Source organism: Perognathus longimembris, chromosome 6 (assembly GCF_023159225.1).
Source record: "Perognathus longimembris pacificus isolate PPM17 chromosome 6, ASM2315922v1, whole genome shotgun sequence".
In the NCBI taxonomy this organism is placed as follows: Eukaryota; Metazoa; Chordata; class Mammalia; order Rodentia; family Heteromyidae; genus Perognathus; species Perognathus longimembris.
The window spans coordinates 4506664-4529080 of NC_063166.1; the positions used below are offsets into that span (position 1 = coordinate 4506664).

Consider the following 22417-nt stretch of genomic DNA (forward strand, 5'->3'; position numbering starts at 1 on the left):
TCCCTCGACCGTTGCTCTGGGGGGGGGGGGGGAAGGGGCCCTGCCAAAAGAATGAATGGGATGGCAACTCCACCTGAGCTCCCCCTGCCAAGACCTGTGCCGTGCCTGGGGCTGGTCCACCTGGGGAAAAGAGCCTTCCTCTCTGACTCGCAGGCCGCCCTCCGGCCAAGTCACCAGCCAGGGTCCCCTCCGTCACCCCTCCCTTCACGAGAGCCAGGGGCCGGGCAGAGGCTCTGGCGCAGGAAGGGAAGGTGCTGGAGGAAAGAGGGAAGGAGACAGGGAAGAAGCAGAGGGGAGAGGCTCAGGGAAGTCCAGCTCCTCGGGAGAGAAAGTCTGACTTCTTTTTTTCCTTTAAGTCCTCTGCACCAAGAACGACTCAAAGCCAATACTGGCCTGGAACTTGAAATCAATCGCTATTGTCTTAGTCAAGTTTTGTATTCCTGGAACAAAAGACCGGAAAGGAATCTACTTAAAGAGGGAGAGGCCTTTATGGCTCATGGTCTGGGAGATTTCAGACCCCACCGGCTTGGTCACTTTGGGCTCAGAGTGTAGCAGAACATCATGGGGGGCAGAGGAGGCTGCTTTCACCCATAATAGCCAGAACACACACACACACACACACACACACACACACACTCACAGGAGGGGATCAAGGACAAGGCCTGCCTGCCTCCACCCACCTGCCCTGTCCTCCAGCAGGTACCGTAAGCCTGGCTGTGGATTCACCACCCGTGAGCCCCGGCCTCGTGGTCGGCAGCCCCGGCTTCGTGGTCGGCTCCCTCCTCAAGCCCTCTCCTGTGGGCCCCACTGTGCTGACCTTCACGACAGGAGCCTTTGCAGGGTAGCTCGGGTTGAGTTACGATTAGGCTCCGCTGGGGAATCACGCAACTCTGCAGTCCAACCAGAACGGAAACCTACGCGTGTGTGGTGTGTCAGGAAATAGCCACGCGATGCCCAGGTCTCCACTCACAAGCGTAGGTTCCCAAGTGGGAAATGGGCCACCGCGTTGCTGCCTCTTAATTTTCTCAAAGGCTGTTAAACTTTTTTTTTAAAACCATTTAATAAAGCACTGGAAAGAATTTAGTAACAAGGCCTTACCTTGCCATACAGGAGGCTGTAGACTAAACCGGCTGAAAATGAGAGTCTTTGGAGGCAGAAAATGGATTTGAAGTCAGAACAAGAGTAGTCTCTTACAGGAGGAAGCTGCTTTTAAAACTCAAAGCCCAGGAACAGGGTGTAATAGTTCATGCCTAGAACCCTACCTACTCGGGAAGAGGATGGAACAAGAACAGCCCAGGCCAAAACGTCAGTGAGGCACCATCTCGACAAATAAACCAAGCCAGTAATCCCAGCTACTCTGATATCACAGGTAGAGGCCAGCTCAGGAGACACTATCAGAGAAACAACCAACAGCACAAGAGACTGGAGGATTGTTCGAGTGGTAGGAATGTTCTCCCAGCATATAGAATGTCTTAAGTTCAAACCCCAGTACAGACGGAAAAGAACAAAGACAAAAAGAATACCAAGCCCACAGATATGGCCATATAACTGGTAATAGAGAAATATAGCTGGGTAGTAACAAGACAACAAATGCACAACGTACTACTAATCTTGTGTTAATTAAAAACAAAAGGGTACTTTTTATCCTATCAATTTCCCTTTCTGCCCCCCCTCAAAGAAGCTATGAATATCTTACAGAAAAATATAATAATAGTTACCTTGGAACTACGGTTTTATGTTTTCAAAGATCGTATCTTAAATCCAGAGTGGCATTTGTTGGGTTGGTTCTTTTTCTAAACTCCATCTGATTGTTTAGCTTTTACATCGAATTTTGGTGCCCCAAACCAACAGCGTGGGACATGGAATTATACTTCAGGGTCATGTGACCTTTGGTTTAAGCCTCTGTCTTTTCTCCTCCAGCCTGCCATGGTAGAGCTTTCCGAATCCCTCAGATTAGGCTGACTGTTGAAACAAACAGCCCCAAACGCCGGCAGCTTCCCCTAAGATGCCCGCCCCTCTGCATTCTGACTCTTGGGGATCGTGTTTCCACTGACATCTCAAGGCCTCCATGTACAGCATACAGGTAACTCAAAGATATCCATGTGGAAAACGTCTAGGCCAAGGCCCTAATGGGGCCTACCTCATGTCTATTCCCATTTCATTGCTGCCCCAACCCCCCTCAAATACTAGAGCCCCATTTAACTGCTAGGGAGACTGGGCATAGGGTTCTACTTGTCTAGATAGGAAGAAAATGAAAGATCTTCTGGTGAGCATTATTTTCTCATTATACAACAGTTAACGTGCTATTTCAAAAAGATTAAAAATCAAAGCATATCACTGCCCCATTTGAAGCCATCCAGGAGTAACGCAGGGAAATTATACCAAAAATATGACTCCGAACCTTGGTTGAAAGTCCCGTATGAACAAAATACAGGTATGTCTCTCTCAGCCAGGACAGTCCCACAATTCCTTTCATTTATTATTTTGTGACTCACACCCCAACACCATCTTACCTTGAGGTTCTTGGACTTGGCTTCAATACAAGCTATTCTCTCCCTTGAACACTCTTAGTCTAACCTTAGCTCTTTATCATTCTGATCTTTGTTGAGGTACCACCTCCACACACGATTACATTTATAATCACAAAGACTATTTATAACCAACATATTACAAGGCCTTTCCCCACACCCCCAATAGTTCTCTCGCTGTTAGCTTATAATGTTTCATTTTGTCAATAACATTTCTAATTCTGAAATATTATATCATATGTTATTTCTCTTTCTGAATCCCTCACTTGGTTGTTTAAATTTTTATTTGGCTTTTTTGCTTCTTGCTTTCTTGAGGTAGGCCATTGCTATAGAGCCCAGGATGACCTGGGTTTCTGCCTTAGTTTCCCAAATGCTGGGATTAATGGCCTGTGCTACCACACCCAAATCTATACCTTATGAAGAGAAAGGGCCTGGGACATTTTATTTGCTGTCAAAGCTGTCATCTGCAGGAACTGATCGAGGCATAAAATAACAATTTGTTCAATGAATGAGTACCTATTTTGGTTGAATATGAACTAAAGTCAGTTGATCTAAGAGTAACCCAGAGTGATAGTGCTGGACCATGAACAAAGTTTGCTTCTCTCTCAGGTAAATAGGGACAGTGCAGAGACATTAGGCTGGCTTCATAAGGCCCAAGTCCTAGATTCTTTCTACCTTGGTGTTCTATCCCTCGGGCTTTGTCCTTACCCCAGGGCTCCCCCAATGGCTCACACACATTCACCCCCCCTTCCAGCCAGCAGCTGGAAGGAAATCGAACCTCACCTTCTCGTCACTTAAAAGCCAGACACTTCCTTTCCTCCCACTTCACACCGCAGAGTCTCTGGTCAGATCATCACCCCTCAAGAGACAGACTTCAATCTATGCAGGTGCTACACCCAATCAACATGGGAGTTCCCTTACGAGGAATGCTGGGGAGAAAACTAGACCATCTCAGCCCATAATATATGAAACAATCTTTTGTTTTTCTTTTCCATTTAGAATTTTATCCAGTGAAAATCCCTACCAAAAAGAACAGAGATAAACTAGGAAAAGCTCTGTTGTATTTGGAACAGCTAAATATATCTATAGTTAGCCAACTAGACTCCCCGACTATGCTAGCGTTACTGTACCATCAATCCCTTTTTATTGAATTATCCACAGTATCTTATAAGAAGAAGAAGGTACAGGGCAGTTGCTGCCCTAGTTCTGGCTGCCCTGGTTCTTCTCTTGCTCCCTCCTGTCTCCCAGGCTGTGCCATTTCCCCAGGCAGATCTGGAATGCCTCTCCTTCAGAGCTGATAGGCTAACTACCAAGAACTCTGTATTCCAGGCTGACACTTCACAATGCACAAGCATTCTATCTTTACAACAGCGACTTTATCAATGACCTTCCATTGCTCTCGCTAGTCCTGGTCTCCTTAAACATGCACTAAGATGAAAGAATTGAAAATTTGAAGAGAGTGTCTTGTGGATGCAAACATGAGCTTTCTTCGTTAGAAAGGTGGGCGAATGCCCTGCACAGCTTCTGGGGGAGGCCATTGAAGAGGCCTCCTGGGATTTGGTGTATTCTGTGCTCGTGATTGGATGTAGGATACACAGTGTTTACTGAGAGGCTCTTTACTCTGCTGATTTTCATCTGGATTCATGAGCTGTTCAAGGGATGGTAAGTTTATCAAGAAGGAACTCCGGTTGCAAGCTGAAGAGCGCTACACATTCTCCAGTATGTCCATCTCCAAGATCCAAGACGAGAGCACTGGAAAGAAATCCTTTACACTTCCAATCCTCTACCTCCAAACCACACATATGGCTCACTCGTTTGGAAATTGTGGGACTTTCTCCAAAATCTGATGTTTTGACTTATTTGTTTTTGACAAAATAGACAAAAGAATGTGGATGGGAGGACCAGGTTGATGGATGACCTAAAACTATGAATGGCATACATTAAAAACAAAAAAGATCAAGAGAAAATTTCAGAGAACTAGGAAGGGATTTATAGGTTTATATTTTTATGGCCTAGGAATTTTGGAAATAAATGACTATATCTTTTATTCTGAATCTTTGAAAACATCTTAGCTGTTTTTTTCTCAAAATTGCCATCATTGGAAAAAATGATGGAAAACAAAGTGAATATAAATGGAATTGTGTCAAACACAACCATGTCTTAAATACTGTTTTATTAAACATTATCTCATATTTTGGTTTTTGTACAGAGAAAGAATTTCTGTAAGAAATGACTGTTTTACTTAAATCAGCAGTTGTCTCCAAAATATTTGTGGAGCGTCACCCAAGAGAGATGTAAATACAGAACGGTTTAATGGCTGCCTTTGGCAGGAATCTTAACCTTGTGAGCAGATTCTAGGGTTGGTTTCAGGTATTATGTCAGGAGCCCTTTTCACTCGAAATCTTCACTTCCCTGTTCCATTAGTCACCATGATGAACCAGTCTTTCAGGAGGAGGCAGCAAGGTGCCTTTCTGTTTCTGTGTGTGTGTGTGTGTGTGTGTGTGTGTGTGTGTGTGTGTGTGTGCTGAAAGGTGGGTGAGAAGGTTTGCCTCAGCGCGCTTATTTCTGCCTCTTTATACCTGGAAACTGAAAAGAGCAATTAAGAGCATCAGATCTTCCTCAACAATGCAGGCGGGGAGGAGGAAGCCTTCTTGCTTTGGTTGGGAAAGCTCTCGGTGCTGCTGGAGGCATCCAGAACCGTGGTCTCCAGGTGGAGGATGCAAATCACATCACAGAGGCCAACAGTGTCGGCTTTCCGCCTCCCCAGAACATCTCTGCCGAGATGGGGGTCGGGGAAGATAAGCTCCTTTGGTAATGGATGGCTTCCGCCATTGGCCTCCTTGTTCTTCCAGGGGAACTGGAGAATGGCCAAGATCCTCCTGCAATCTCTCCACTGGGAGAGCCACAGGGACCTAGCAGAGCTGGCCCCCTCCCTGCTACCCCGGCCACACCTCACTGCAGAGCCTGGCTGTGCCCTTGACGCCAGCCCTTCGAGTGGCTGCCCCTCTGGGCTCACATTCACCCCTCAAAGCAAAGCTGAGGGTCGTAATTCCCCTCCACATGCAGGAATTGTCAACCTCCATGGAGATGGTTGAGTTTCTGTAAAGTATTTCTCCTGGGTGGTTTGGGGTGGGGGGAAGGAGAATGTTTTAATAGGAGTGTGTCTGAATTCTGACTATGCATCAGTGATGGGAAGTACTACAATATAAATCCAATATTCAAATGAACATACCTAGCAATGTAAAGCAATGCTGACTTGCCAACTATATTGTTTTCTTGAATAAGCGAGTACTTGATGATTTGGCCCCAGCTATAATGCTCACATCGACGTGCAGGTGGGGAGCCTAGAGTAGCCATCTTTACGGCTCTACTCTTTAAGTAGAGAAACCTCTGTGACATTTAATTAGATTTCTTCAGAATTGCCTTTGTAGGGCTTTCCATATGCTTAATCATTACTGTAGGCAGACATGGTTTATTGTCCCAAATTCAAAAGGAATTCTAATAAGGGCTCAGAAAATAACTCTGGTGAATTTTGACAAAGTTAATGAGAGAAGAGAGAAAAAAGAACCCCATGATAAGAAAAAATATATGATTTTCAAGCTCCCTTTACACTGTGTCTCCTTTGTTTTTTTCTTTTTTTTTTACTTCATTATCTTGTTGGAGTTTTCCATAGAAACAGAACTTATAGAATATGTATATTTCATATATGTGAAGTTAACATATAGACACTTATTATTGTGTATACATCATATACAACATATTAGTTACATTAATACCTATCATATGCGTGCATATGTGAAGGATAAAAAGGAATTTTTTCACACGATAATATAACCTGAGAAAGATCTATGATAATATCTTGTTTGTGTGAAAGGCTCAGGAAAGCCAATGGTATAAGTTCCAGTCAGTGTACAGAAATACAGAAAACAAAAACAGAAACTCCTTTGACCCCGATCAGTTAGGCATTTACCCTCTATTTCTTTTTCTGTTCAGAGTTTCACAGAATGGACTGAGACCCACCATATGGGGCAATGAAGTCCGTCTACTGACTCACATGTGATTGTCCTCCAGAAACACTCTCACGGACACATCCAGGAAACCCTGTTGACTAAATAACTGGGTGTGCAGTAGCCCAATCAAGTTAGCTGTAAAATTATCTGTCACATGACACAAAAAGTATTTAAATGGCCACTGAAAGATTAGGGTATTTTAAGAAAAGAAGTGGATATTCTGTGTATAATAGCCAACATTCAGACATTTGGGCACTATTTAGTGAATAGGCTGAATTTCTCCACTGTGATGCGAAGGGAAAATCAGAATGTATGGGAGCAATGTCAACAACTTCAATCCCCTCAGCATGCTAAGTCTGAAAGTCGCTAAAATAACCTGCAAGAACGAAAGCCTTCAAAGGAAGACATGAGTCTCTTAGTTTGGGTTTGGTGGACGAGGAACACTTCACCATGACCTTCAAAGGGATCTCCTCTCCTTCCCCCCCACAGTGAGTCAACGACTTCATTTTACCAAGGCCATCAAATTTCAAGGCTGTCTCACAGTTGAATTTCTTTCTTTTTCTCTGATTTTTCACCAGCACGGGGGAGGAGAAGGGAGGTGCAGAACATGGCTTCCATTTTGGAAACTAAGATTTGGGACCATAGGTCACTTGGATTGAAATAAACTTTGAGGTCCTTGTCCTATGAAAGAAGCACCCCGCGGGCAGCATGGTAGAAGGAAGTTCACAGGACAGAATGTGCAGCCCCAGTGCGTCCCCGTAGTGACGAAGTCCACTCAACCCGAAGGACACGCAGTGACACGGAGAGGCACTGTGTTCATGATGGCTTGTCGGAGAACCCACTGTTTTGTAAAAGTGTGTGCTTGCTGAGAGTGAGATTTAGCTGATCGCTGAGCAAAGGCTCTTGACTGTCTTTTCCAAAAATTCTCCGGACAGAAGCATCCTGAAGTGGAATAAAATGCAGTGGCTTAAATTCAACCAGAGGCCATGTCCTAAAGATCTTGATAAATCCCTACATAGACCATGTGCAGAACGATTTGTGTACTGACATTGTCCTACATTGGAGACGTTTTGCCTTTCTATCCTCGCCCATGCAACCTGTATCAATATCGCCCTGGGGATTTAAGCAGCTTAAGGCATGGAATTAGGCACAGAAATGCAGGGAGAGCTAGCAGATCCAAAGCGGAAGGAGGGGGCTGGAGGAGCAAATGGGAAGGTGGGCACCCCAAGGAGAGGCTGCGGTCAGTGCCGGGAGAGAACCACATCTGCAGATACCGCCACAGCTGGCTCATCTTCCTCACCTTTTTGCCCTACAATCATTTCCACTCAAATGGCATTTCCATTTGTCTGCCCTGATACCAATGATGCATTTTATTGTTCTCTTCGTCATTAACTTTAACCCTGCCCTTCATAACACTTGGAATCACATGTCTATCTGTGGCTCCTTTAGCCGTAACACATGGAGTATTAACTGACTTCTTTTTCCAAAATTATTTTTAGTGATGAATGCAATTCTCCTGGAAGTCTCTGCCTTTTATAAACTTTGCACTAGATTGTGTGGCTTTTCTCTCGTGTGCTGTGTTCAGCACTGCAGTGTGAGTTCCGCAATGGCAAGGGCGTCCTCCTTGCTGGTGACTGATGGATCTCAGTAGTGACCAATGCACATTATACACCCACAGCTAGACACCTAACCAAGTCCTAGTCGCTCACAGGGCAATGGGCTAGCAAGCCCAAGGCCCTCAGTTCATCCCCAGATCCACAAGTTAAATATGTAATACTTTCCGTTTGAACGGCTCCTCTCCACTGACCGAATGGATCTAGAGAGAGGAAAAGGAGATCCAAAGCTACAACATCAACAAAATGAGATATAACCTTTTCCTTGATTAGACACATTCACAGAAGCTGGATATTAGAGAATGTTGCTTAAAATCTCCCAGTATTTGTGAATGTACTGACCAGATATTTACTCCTGGGTTATAATAATGCAACATACACACACACACACACACACACACACACACACACACACACACACACACACACACAAACACACACAGCACTTTTGAGACAAATTCTAAGCACAATTTATTTCATGACCTCAAATGGAAAGCCATGTGATTCTGTCCTTTGATTTAGGAACAAAGAAAAACATTAAGCTTTTTGGTGTTCGAAAATGGATTACCTATGAGCATATGAAATTGGCTAACCGGAGGAGACATATTTTACAATGACTCCCCCCGCCCCCAATCATATAAAAAGAGAAACAGAAAGCTTAGAGTTTGAGTTCATTTGTATGCAATGAAAAGGAGATGCAGGAGGAAAAATTAGTTGTCAGTTGTGAAATGGTTGGCTTTGTTCAGCATTGAAGAGGAAACCATTGCTAGTTAACCCTCAGACTCAGCTCATCCATTGCTAGTTAACCCTCAGACTCAGCTCATCCATTGCTAGTTAACCCACAGGCTCAGCTCATCCATTGCTAGTTAACCCGCAGGCTCAGCTCATCACATTGCTAGTTAACCCGCAGGCTCAGCTCATCCGGAGTCTTTATTCCACAGTCTTATCCTTACTGAGATCTGGAGTCATTTGTTTCCCATGGCCCCTCCCATATATGCGTTTCCCCGAGTCCTTAGAATCTCATCTCATCTCTACATTACCTGCAGTACCTGAACATAGTAGGCAAAAAATAAAGAAATAAATCCAAGTGCCTTTGAAATGTCTTGATTTTTTTTGCTACAAGATACTTGTATCAAAAGTATAGCACTTTTTGATACTTGTAACCCAGACTAGCCTTCAACTGTGATCCTCCTGCCCCAGCCTCCCAAATACTTGGTTTACAGATACATGTCTCAGCTGGTCCTTAAATTTTTGAAGTCCTTATCTATTACTTCTTGAATAGATGTGGCCACTTCACGAGAGTTGAAACTTCTCAAAATAAGAAGTGTCTTCATTCTCCTTTATAGTCCCTCAGTATTCAGAAGAGGAACCGTCTTGACTTTTAGAAAAGCTATATGCACCAGACATGGCAATTAAAGACTGCAATGTTTTAACAATATCTGAAAAAGAATAATTCACTGAATCTGCATGGTGTCATGTGAAAGAGAAGATGCTGATTCATCCGAAGCTTTGCACTTGCAAAGCTTTTGGATTCACTGCAGGAAGTCAGAAAGTGGAGTCAGGCTTGAGAAACAACACCTACTCTCACTCTAGTTACTAACATGCTCATATTTATTTATTTATTGTGTTGATTGCATGTGGGTCTTGAACTCAGGCCCTGGGCGCTGTCCCTGAGCTCTTCTGCTCAAGCTTAGTGCTCTACCACTTTGAGTCCCAGCGCCACTTCCACTGCTATTTACAGTCAATTCGTCAGAGGGTTATCTCTGTTGATTTTACTTATAGCCAGCAGCACATTCAGTGTTAAAGAGGAGGGGGGAGGAAGGGAAGAATATTCTAGCAGGAAGGAGAAAGGAAAGGGGTGTCGAGTTTGGAATGATGGCTGTGAAGACCTCTTTCCTAGCGTGCATGCAGAAGGACGCAGCGCTCCATCCGAGCTGACGGGAGAGGCGCTAGGGGCTCGGGGTGAAGCACCCTTCAGGCACTTCCACCCCCTTGCTGCTTAGCTGCTTCACACCTGCAGCACCCAACCCTCGCTTTCTCCCATGGGAAGACTAAATTAGTGTAAATCATGTGGGATTATTATAAATACTGTGTAGTGAGGAGAACAAATTGGTTCCAATCACGCGGTTACTCCCTTAAGTACTGACTGATGAGGAAGTTGAAGGAGGCTAGAATCTATAAACAAAGTGGAAGAGGCTGCCTGGAAGGTGACACCAGAGGCAGGAATGCATTTGTATTTAAGACATTTTTTTTTAAAGAAGAGGACGGATCATTTCCCAAATCATTCCATTAGGCCACGGTTAACCAGACAAGATGTGGCAAAGAAAATAAAAGGGGGAACCAACATCTTCAACAAATATAGATGCAAAAATTCTCACTGCCGACCAAACCAAACAATGAATGAAAATCAGTGCACACCATGGCCAAGTGAGATGCATCCTACAAATGCAAGAGAATGTTAACATCTGAAAATACATTAATCCACCCTACCAATAGATCACAACTCACATCATCGTGTCAATACACACAGAAAAGGCATTAGACAAACTCCTAGAACCTTTTATGATAAAACACTCAATGAACATCCTTACCTGATGAAAGTCATCTATCAAAAAGATAAAATTAATATCATATTTAAATGACACAAAGATTAAATGCCTTTCCCCAAAGTTCAGGAATAAAGTGGAGCATCTGTATTCATAACCTCCATTCAACATGGAAGGCAAATAGAGATCAAAACAATTAGGCAAGGAAACAAAATAAAATACATGGTGTCTTATCAAAACTACCTCTATCTGGATATGTCCTGACTCCCTATGCAAGATTTTTAAGGAACACACTACAAAGTCATCAGCACTAATAAAATGCCACTGGAACTAATACGTGTTATCCTGCAAGGTTGCAAGATACAAGATCAATACACAAAAAAATCATTTGCATTTTATATGCTAGCAATCAACAATTGCAACATTAAATTAAGAAAGCAATTGCCAACCCCCTGACAAATTATAACAAGTGTTCTTCTCATTAGATGAGCTACTGAGGAAGAATAGTGGTGATGTAAAGAAGGAAGAATGGATGTAGTCTCTACAGCTACATGAATAAGAACAGAGGGAAAAACATGAGGCGGAAGGAAGGAAGAAGTAAGGACCCCCCATCTCTACATAGGAGACCACCACCGAGCCTGGGAGCTCAGAGGAAGAACACATTCATTCCTCAAGTGTACAATAAGTATTTTCTGGTGCTGAGCATGGCTGTAGGGTTGAGTGATGTAAGACCCATCGCAAATGTTGTCCCCAACCTTAAGAAGAGCAGAGTCTCATCATATCCAGGTAGAAGATTTGGGCTGGAGAACAGAACTGCTGTCTTGACTTCCAAAATGCCTCTCTCTGCCATGTACTATGACCCTGTTTACTCACTGCTTAACTATTAAATGGGAAGTAAGGCATCTGTCTGCTTCCTGGCTCGTCCATGAGACTCAGGAATGATGAATGTTCCCCAAGGTAAATTGGTGTCTGTGCCTATCCCTCACTTGAGTTTGTCCCTCACTTCCTTAAGTTGAACACTGAAATGCTTTCTTCTTGTAGACTTCCACATAGGAACATTGCTCTTGAAGTGAACCTGTTTTGTTGGGCACAGGTGGCTCACGCCTGTAATCTCAGCTCTTCAGGAGGCTGAGATAGGAAGGTGGCCGTTCAAAGCCAGCCTGGGCATGAAAGTCTGTGATACTCTTATCACCCATAAACTACCAAAATCTGAAGTGGAGCTGTGGCTCAAGTGGTAGAGTGCTAGCCTTGAGCACAAAAGCTCAGGAACAGCTCTGCAGCCCTGAGTTCAAGCGCCAAAACCTGCAAGGAAAAACCATGTGAACCTGTTTTGGTTTTATAGTTACTGCAAAGCTCCGGAGTTTGTTCATATATCTCTAAGCATCAGAAATTTCAGATCGTGCCTCAACTTTCAGATGGTCATAGACCTAAATTCTTCTCTCCCTACGGTCCAGTTACTTGTTTTACTGTGGCATTGTAAGAAGATTATTATTATGAACATTTCTTGATAAGTCTCTGCCTGATGGAAACAAGCAGGTTGAACCCCAAGAAGATTGGCAAGTTGGAAAGCAGGAATAAGATTTACCATAGAGGAGCAATGAGGATCTTGACATGTTTCCATAATGAGCTGCCATGTCTGTTGATAACTCTAGGAATGAACCTCAACAGTATGTTAGCACACTCTCAATGCACAGCCAAGACCCCACATGAAGAGTCTCCCATAAATAAAAAATAGGAGCTGGTATTTACTGAGTGTTTAATACGTGCCAGGGTCTGTGGGCGCTTCTTTACGTGGGCAATCTCAGTCTGGGCAGCAACACTGTGAGATGGGTGTTCAAGTCTGTCCAGTGCCAGAGACAGTCCCTGGGGAAAGGATCTGGTTGCTGCTGCCGCTGCTGTTCGTGTTAAGGCAATGCAGTTAGGAAGCCCCATGGCTGGGATTTCATCCATCTTCCTGGCTGGGCTCCGGGCTCCTGTACTCCCTCGCTTTCTGTTCCACCCGCATCCCCACGGCTCTTCCTTTGGGAATCAGCACCACACATTTTCTGACAGACATCCCTTCTGTTTATAACCTTAGGTTTCAGGCAGGGCTGGGGGAAGGAGCCGGAGAGCAGGGAAGGACAGTGAGAAGAAGGACATTTAGCTTAGGAGGGCCACACCGCCTGGCTTCAGAGAAGCTACGACGGAGACATCTCCATCCCCACAGACTCCAGCAGCGCTCCTCCTGGGCCTAACTCTAGTTGCCTCTGTGAATCCCAGAACAACATTGACACCCTGTTGGGGAAGAGCACCTCCAGCGACCCCATCATCCCAGCAAATGCTCCTGGAAGGGCACCCATTGCAGAATCTAGCCAACGAATCCTTTAGAAAGCAACATTTCCCCACAACGAATTTCTAAGAGCAAAAGAAAAGGAAAGGATTTTTTGTTTTCAAAGCAATCAGAATAAACATGATATTCGACTTGAATCCTGGTACTTCCCCAACCTAAACTCCAAGCTTCCACGGCTGTCTCCGGGAATTAGCTAAGCTTTCCGTTAGCACGAAGTGTGGGCCACTGGATGTGTGCACTAATGGGCTCAAGGCGACTCTTCACACAGCAGCCCTTGCTGTAACCACGGCTGATCCTTCTTTACAGGCTAACAAACAAAACACACAGAACGGTCCTTGCCCCGGGCCAAATATTTGATGAATAGGATGCTGAGGAAGTTTAAACCCTCAGAACCCAAGGCCTTCTTCCTTAACCAATACACACATTTCTTCCTGGTTATTGATGTATAATTAAGCAATGACTCCCCAGTACGTTATTCAACAGGAAAGAATAAGAGTTCACATTCACTGCAGGTGCCCTATGTGGTAGGGACTGTTCTAAATAATTCTTATTTCATATTCACATCAGCACTTTACATTTATCCAGATTAGGAAACCAAGGCACTTCATGGTTAAACTAATTCTCCAAAGTCATTATACAGTAGTGAAACCATAATGGGAACTAAAATGTCTCATTTCAGAATCTGTCTTTTTAATTGCTTGTACATACAGCCTTTTTCTTTTTTTCTTCTTTTTTGGCTTCTCTTTCTTTTTTCTGTAGAATTAGATATGGAGGAGGGACCTATCTAGCACCTTTTTAAAAAAGATTGTCTCCGATAAAGTTAACCAACCAATAAAAGCACAACCCAAAGGAAGTTCTGGTTGATTAATTTAATGACTATCCAAATGATCAGAGTCATTCCATTCCTGGGCTTTCTGGTTAACTGAGTTTCCATTGGATTTGGGCCATTCTGTTCCAAGACAATTCCAGACATAGAGTGAGTGTTTTCACTTTGTTGTCATTGGTAAGAAACACAAGGAGACACTCAGGACCCTGACCTTTTCGTGAGTTATGATTTTACTTGGTATCTGTCTATGCTGCTACTCAGAAGTTTTTTCTCTTGAAGAAGGTGTAATAGAAACTGAAACTCTGCATGGATTAAATTTGCTAAGTAAGTTGCCTCTCATTTCAAAAGCATTCCCTAATAGCTGGAATCAGACACTTTACAAAAATCCCAGCTCTTGGTGTTATAGAAATGCTAAGTTATCACCTTTTTTGTGCTTTATAAAGATGAAAGATTCCCAATGCTGGCAATTAATGAACTGTTAAATTCAGGCATATGGATGCGATATTGGTTTCAAATGGGACAAATAGAATGCTATTAAACTTCAAAGTAATGGTATTTTATTATATCTTCTTAGTGGGAGACACTCCAGGAATACCTCCAAATGAATGGATTAAATTTACCAGCTCTTTGTCATTTACTCTCTACACTAAAGGCTAAGAGTATCTTAATTTTCATTTCTACAAGTTCTTGTACTTAGTCTCTTTACTATGACCCCGAATTCTATATCTTGATTTTAAATACATAATTGGTATTTATTCCACAAACTATGGATCCATTTCTCTTGATGATTGTATAAATTTCTATCTACTAACAATTTTCTACCTGTTTTTCATTATAAATAAATCATTAGTTCCATTCAGCTCCTACTCCCTTCTCCAATAATAATGGTGAGGTCCCGTTCTTCTCGGATCTCCGCCCTTCTCAAAATTTGCCCCGCTGGTTTTCTGTTGAATGAAAACCAAACTAATCACTTTTATTTGTGTCATGGTTTGGATATTCCAGCTCTTGGGGCTTACATCTTAACAAATGTGTCTGTGTCCTTTTGTCCTTCTCACTTCCTCATTCTTCTGTATGCCTCTGCTCCAATTTTATGGCCCAGCAGATTTATTGGTATATCATGCAATCTGCCAAGTTTTATAGGGCATCATTTCCTGATTGGCTTCTTTTCTACTAAATCTTATCAGAACACGTTTGGTCTTTGTCTATGCAGGTCTTAGAGTAGCCTTTGCCCAGTGCTGTTTTTCTTTTTATTTGTCCGTTTGTTTATTTATGTCTGTATTTATTTATTGGTGCCAGTCTTGGGGCTTGAACTCAAGGCACTGTCCTTGAGCTTTTGTGCTCAATTCTAGTGCTCCTACCACTTGAGCAATACCTCCACTTCTGGCTTTTTAGGTGTTAAATTGTAGGTAAGAGTCTCAAACATTCCTGCCTGGTCTGACTTTGAACCGCGGTCCTCAGATCTCAGCCTCCTGAGCAGCAAAGGGTGTGAGCCACGGGTGCCCCCCTCAGTGCTGTTTTGTGAGGTTATCTGTGTGCAAAAACAGCAACAAATGCAGCTGAGGTTGTGTGTGAGGTGAAGTCACACCTAATCAGCAGCCCTAATTCAGCTTTCCTCAAGGACAATGTGAAACACTGAGAAGAAAATGGAAAAGCTCCACGCTAAGGATTTGGGGTAGGAAGAAGGAGAGGACAAGAGGGCAAACCTTCGTGCAAGCTGGGCCTGCCCTGCGGTGGGACTTGAGCTCTCTGCAGCACCAGATCCTGCAGCCAGGAAAGCTACAGCGAGTTCCAGGGGTCCCGCTCAGAGCCAGCTCGGCTGTGGCAGTAAAGATAAGCAGCAACCAAGCTGCATGCAGAAAGCAGCACTCCAAGTGCAGTGATCTGCAACAGCTTCTGTGGCAAACACCTGCAGCTCGCAGCCCTGTGCTGCCTGACACCAATGCTTCGGTGTGATTCCGACAGGCATCGCTGTGAAAAGCGTAGCCATCCAAAGCAGGAAGGGCTCAGGGAGGAGAGGAGACTTTCTCTGGAGCGGGTCTTGAGACATCGTATTTTTTTAACCTCTATTTCTTCAGTGTAGGTCAGCGTCAAGAATGTACATGCTCTCGAGAGTTTGACACGTGCACAGAAAACAGTGTCCTACCAGCGTAGCGTCCCAGGGCGGCTATAGAGATTTCCAATTCTGCGGATTAAAAAGAACTAGAAACCACCCACCGGTGCTTATTAAAATAATGTATCAAAGAAAGCTCAATTAGGCAGTACGAATGCAAGTCGTTACAATTAGCTCCAATAGAGGTTGATCCTTATTAAAATTGGGTATATTTTTAAATCTGAAAATGGGGTGATTTCTGGAAATTTAGCAAAGGCCTTTTTATGCATCACCAAGGGTTCCAAATCAATAATGGTGTCGTTTTTCACATAGGTATTTTTCTCATTAAATGGCACAGAGCGAGGTGCTTTAAAACCGTTCTCTTTCTCTGGCTGGGAAACCTGGCCCATGAATGCACGGGGAGCGGGAGAAGGTGCTGCCACTTCTCGTCTGCATCCTTCTCTCTGACCCATCCTGGGCTGGGCTCACTGTGCAGCCATCTTGGAAGGACCTGGTCACAGTTGAGATCACCCGAGCAATCCTGACACCATGGGCTGCCCGTCCACCCGGCCCTTCCTCCAGCTGCCCCTGAGTCTGCCTGTGACGACACTGGACTGTCTTAACCACGCATACCTTCACACCTGTGCCCCAGTGCTCCCTAACCTAAAGCCGGTATCTGCCTGGAGAGGCCTGAAGATGCACCGGAGAGTTCTCTACTCAGCTCTTGCTGAAGACCTCAGATAGAGATGTCTTCATTGCATGGCTGCCACATAATGAATCTCCTTTCTCTGTCCTTCAGCACATCCCTTTATTTGATATATAGAGGTGAGTGGCCAGTACCATGTGATATTCTTCAAGTCCGCATATGAGGTCTAAATTTGAATTTCGGCACAAGAAGGTAACACTCCTGCTCCTCAAAATCACGGTGGTATATTCGCTTCTTAATTCATGCCTTTGCTTCTTTATTCTTACAGAGATCTTGGTGGTTTTTTTTTTTTTTATCATGGGTGAGTATACGTTTTCCCATGCGTATAGTCCTATTCTAAAAACAGGTGCATTAGAAGCCATTGTTTGAATTATCCAAGGAAATATATCCTGCACTGACAGGTGTGGGTAACGACTGTTTCTCATGTGCCTTTGTGTTAGTATAAAAAATCCTAGTTAGAAATGTATCTGATTGCATTTAATTAGATAATACGTAGTTGTGTAAAGATGTCTAACAAACTTCAGAATGTGTAATGAATGAAAGATTCTAGCGAGCATCTCCCGGACATAGGTAACATCACCAGATATTCTGCATACAAGTAACATAAAAAGAAAACAAAGGGAAGCCAAATTTAGCCACAGTACCGTGGAGAGCCCCCCCCCCCCCGCCCTGCCCGACTGTAAATGTGCCATGCGTCCTCATTTCTACAGAGAAATGCTCTAATTAAAGGATTCTTTCAATTACCTAACCCATTATCTGAATGTTCTACTTTTGACATGATAATGAGAGACAATCTGTTTGGTCAGAGCATCTCCAGAAAGACACGAATGAAGTATCCTGTTGTTTGATTAAACTTCATTCATTATACATATACTGAGCCTGTAACTGAGTACAGAAAGGAATAGATCGTTGTCTTTGTCTTTTAATGCCATTTACCCAAATGGAATTATCTTAATGCTTTCTACTTATTAGGACATTTTTATATTTCCTGACTGGAAAGCCAGAAAGGACAAATTTGGACTATGAATAAGTTTTACATTCATGGTAAGAACTCCAATGCCTAGTTTCCTTCTGTACCAACTAAAGATTTACAACAATCCCCAAAGGCCAATGTGTCTTTAACATCAAAGATTGGCATCATATATCCTTGAATCTATACTAACATCACATTAAATATGAAATGAGAATCTTAGATGCTCATAAGTGGTATTTCATTAAATGTCAACTTACTACAAAACCCTGTTCACCAGGAATAGAGTCAATCACAGATAAAAAGCTTTACTTATATTGGCTTGCCAAACAGAGATTCCATTTTCTTAAAAAAAAAAAAAAAAAAAACGAATTCCAATGGCAGGCGGACTAGGGTCATTATTGGTGACTCACTGATACCATGTAGGACAATGTGTCTTGTGGTTTTCAAATAAACATCCTTAGAAGACTGACAATGAATTATATTGCATTGTCCTCATTGAAAAGCAGGCTGAAAAAGAAAAGTTTTTAATCATGAGCACCCAAATCTCAAGTAAAATTCAAAAAGAGCCGGCAGTGAGTGGGTCAGTTCAAGAGCTCTCCCCAACAGGACAAATTTCAAGTGACTGAAGCTATTTCAGCATGAGAGTAGACCCACAGCATCCAAGTATACGCTTCCCAAGAGATGGTTTTCGAGGAAGCTACACAAATGCTCAGGACGCAGAGAGTTCAGAACTGTCCTGCGGATGCCTCCCTCTTTTTCCCCTAACACTCCAACTTCTGCGAGAGACGTATTTCCTCTTCATTCCACTTTATCAGCTAAACACGTTCACTTTCACTTTGCTTGTAGGGCGCTTTTTGCTTTCAGGTGAGCACACATTCCCAAAACGAAGGGCAGGGGGGGAACTCAGCCAATCACACAGAAGAAAACACAAGCGAAATCCACGGATACTGACCGAGAGTGTCTCATCCACTGAGCTGGGTAAAGCTCGCAGGAGAATTTACAACGGTTGGGTTGCCATTATTTTTTTCATTATTTATGTACTCCTTTTCTACCGTGCTTGGTCAAAAACCACACATAATAAATCCCTGAATATGGTGGATTCACCATACTTGGTGAATTGGGAATGCAACTCCGAACTCCAAGATCTAGATACCACACAAGGTCTGTTTTCCAGGGTTTTATGAACTAAGTTCCTTTGTGCCTTTAAGCTGCATCATTGTCTAATAGATTTCTTGGAGCCTAGCCCAAGCACAGCTTGCATCCATTCACAAAAATAGGGAAGATTCTTGGTTAGAACTCTTATGCCCGCAAGACCGTGGGTGATCTATGAAGGTTCCCATTCACTCAGAAAGTGACTATGCACGCCGGAGGAGGAACCCCAGCCTAGAAAGGGTGAGGCTCTGAGGTCAAAGTTCAATATCATCCAAAAATGAACAGTGGACACGTCATGGGTGAGAATTGACAAAGACAAGTCAGGGAAGTGAAAAAAGAAAAAGAAATCACACACGGAGTAGAATACCTTTACTTTCCCAGCTGCTATGATAGATGGTCGAAACCTGGCAAGCCCTTGACTCTTTTTTTTTTTTTTTGGCCAGTCCTGGGCCTTGGACTCAGGGCCTGAGCACTGTCCCTGGCTTCTTCCCGCTCAAGGCTAGCACTCTGCCACTTGAGCCACAGCGCCGCTTCTGGCCGTTTTTTGTATATGTGGTGCTGGGGAATCGAACCTAGGGCCTCGTGTATCCGAGGCAGGCACTCTTGCCACTAGGCTATATCCCCAGCCCGTCTCTTAACAGCTCAGTAGCTAACGGGAGCCTACCACAGAGTGGGTGTTCACGAAGCATCTGTGGAATAGACCTTCCACCTAATTCCCCTTGATCCAAGCAAGTATAATTCGTCCACTTCAGGGAAGCGAAGGCAGGCGTTCATTCATCCACTGCAAGGGCCCAAACACAGTATTGCCTCGATGCTTGTCCTGAAAATCTTTGCCCCGTCTTTTGTATGACCTGGAAGACTTTTGTTTCACTTGCATCCAATGTCAATTAACTAAATCTGTACGGATTGGGGTCTTCGGCTCTTTGGTCACCAAGCAGAACGTCCACATTAAGCCCTCGATTGGGGCCATTTCCGGGCATTGGAATAGGGCCGGGTCCGAAGCAGAGGGGATGGACTGTGAGGTGGTGGGTGGGTGGCTTGACCGGTGCTCGGCTGGCTGCGGATGTGCAGGGCAGCCACGGCCCCTGCCCGGGACGGCTCGTGCTGAGATTCACTCGGGAGAGCGACCTGTGTGCAGGTCACCGTGTCACCGAGCGGCAGAGGCCTGCGACTGTCAGGTGTCATGGAACACAGACGGCGTGCACTTTCTCTGGGCCCAGGAATGCCAATGGGGGGGGGGGAAGGAGGGGGGGGTCTTTGCTAGAAGTGGGGATGGGGACCCAGGTTTCCAGATGGTAGCGAGGCGAGCGGAGCAGGAGGAAGGGCAGAGGGGGTGCAACCCGGCCCACATCCCTCCCTGGGGGGGGTCCCTCGGAGCGGGCCGGCCCGGGGGGGAAATGAGTGAGCACCAACTCTTTCCTCCTTCTTCTTCTTCTTCTTCTTGGGCTTTCTAGGTCACGGAACCAAAGGCGTGTTCGAGCTCCTGTCCGGATGGCGGAGGACCCGGGAGAGCCTGCCCTTCAAAGACAGGGTGGCGGACGCGTACTCGGACGCGATGGTGAGCTACACCATGACGAGCGGGCTGTACCTGGTCACCTTCGGCCTGGGCACCAGCCCGTTCACCAACATCGAGGCGGTGCGGGTGTTCTGCCAGAACATGTGCGTGTCCATCCTGCTCAACTACGTCTACGTGCTCTCCTTCTTCGGCTCCTGCCTGGTGTTCGCGGGGCAGCTGGAGCAGAACCGCTACCACAGCGTCTTCTGCTGCAAGATCCCGTCGGCCGAGTTCCTGGAGCGCCGGCCGGCCTGGTTCCAGGCGGTGATGAGCGACGGGCGCGCGCCGGGGCCCTCCGGGGCCTCCCGCGCCGCCGCCGCCGCCGGGCCCTCCCGCGCCCGCGGGCCCCGCGCCCGCGTCCCCGGACCCCGCCGCCGCCGCCGCCGCGGGGGACCCGTACCAGCGGCACTTCCTGCGGCACTTCCTGCGCGAGCACTACAACGAGTGGATCACCAACATCTACGTGAAGCCCTTCGTGGTGATCCTGTACCTCATCTACGCGTCCTTCTCCTTCATGGGCTGCCTGCAGCTCCGCGGCGGCGCCGACCTGGTGCCGCTGCTGGCCAGCGAGTCGCCCAGCGCGGCCTACGCGGCCGTGCAGCGCCGCTACTTCGGCGACTACGGCCCCGTGATCGGCTTCTACGTGTACGAGCCGCTGGCGTACTGGAACGGCAGCGTGCAGGCCGAGCTGCGGCGGCTGTGCGGCGGCTTCACGGCGCTCTCGTGGCTCGAGCAGTACGCGCAGTTCCTGCGCCTGGGCAACGTCAGCGCGCACGGCCGCGGCGACTTCCTGCGCGTGCTGCAGGGCGCCTTCCTCCGCCGCCCCGAGTTCCAGCACTTCCGCAACGACATCATCTTCTCCCGGGCCGGCGGCCACGACAGCATCGTCGCCTCGCGCCTCTACCTGGTGGCCCGCGCCTCCTCGCCGTCCTCCCCCTCCTCCTCCTCCGCCTCCTCCTCCTCGTCCTCGGCCTCGGCCTCCGCCTCCTCCTCCGGGGCCGGGGGCCGCCGCCAGGCCGCCGAGGCCCTGCGCCAGCTGCGGCCCCGCGCGCTCTCCCAGGGCATCCGCTTCATCGTCTTCAACCCGTCCTTCGTCTTCATGGACCACTACGGCCTGGCGGTGGCGGTGCCCGTGCTGATCGCCGGGCTGGGCGCCCTCCTGGTGTTGGGCCTCACCTTCTTCCTGGTGATCCACCCGCTGGGGAACCTGTGGCTGATCCTCAGCGTCACCTCCGTGGAGCTGGGCGTCCTGGGCCTCATGACCCTGTGGGACGTCGACCTGGACTGCGTCTCCACCCTGTGCCTTATCTACGCCGTCAACTTCGCCGTCGACCACTGTGCGCCCCTGCTCTACACCTTCGTGCTCGCCACCGAGCGCACCCGGACCCAGTGCGTCAAGAGCGCGCTCCAGGAGCACGGGACGGCCATCCTGCAGAACATCGCCGCTTTCCTGCTCGGCCTGGTCCCCCTCCTCTTCGTGCCTTCGAACCTGACCTTCACACTGTTCAAATGCTTGCTGCTCACCGGGGCGTGCACACTCCTGCACTGTTTCGTGATCTTGCCCGTGTTCCTGACCTTCTTCCCCCCTTCCAAGAAGCACCACAAGAAAAAGAAACGCGCCAAGCGGAAGGAGAGGGAGGAAATCGAGTGCATAGAGATTCAGGAGAACCCGGACCACGTCACCACGGTCTGAAAGGGGTGGGCCGGTGGATGGATGGATGGATGGATGGATGGGTGGGTGGGTGGATGGATGGATGGATGGATGGATTTGTGGGTTTTTTTTTTTCCTTCCCAATGTTGCACAACGATGCAGGGCGAGCCAAGTCCAGACCTCAGCTGCTTGGGCTGGCCAGGAGGTAACCAGGCAAGTCAGATGCAGAGTGCAGCCCTCCTGACTCGCCCCAGGGTCTGCTTCTGGAGGGGGAGGAAGTGGGACTAGGGAAGGAGGGTGGGGAGTCGCATCCTTGGTCTCGGTGAAAGATAAATTCCTCAGAGCGATCTGAGAGAGAGAGAGCTCTTCCACAGGAATGGAGGGATGGAGGAAGTGTTCACGGAGAAGGCCTAAAGATCCTGGGAGTGAGAGGACATGT

General features: G+C 46.3%; 1 protein-coding gene across 2 annotated transcripts in view; it reads left to right on the top strand.

Annotated features, from left to right (window-relative positions):
- The window catches only part of Ptchd4 (patched domain containing 4), a 92248-nt gene extending 70215 nt beyond the window's left edge, over nt 1-22033 (top strand). Inside the window, exons 3-5 of one of the 2 annotated variants that reach the window (XM_048347645.1) lie at nt 20227-20607; nt 20693-21257; nt 21333-22033. In XM_048347645.1, the coding sequence (XP_048203602.1) occupies nt 20227-20607; nt 20693-21257; nt 21333-22020 (1634 nt within the window). In that variant the 3' untranslated portion in view covers nt 22021-22033. Of the gene's footprint in view, nt 1-20226; nt 20608-20692; nt 21277-21332 lie in introns of both variants that reach the window. The other variant, XM_048347646.1, reaches the window with a different exon arrangement.
- Nucleotides 22034-22417: the final 384 nt, after the last annotated feature.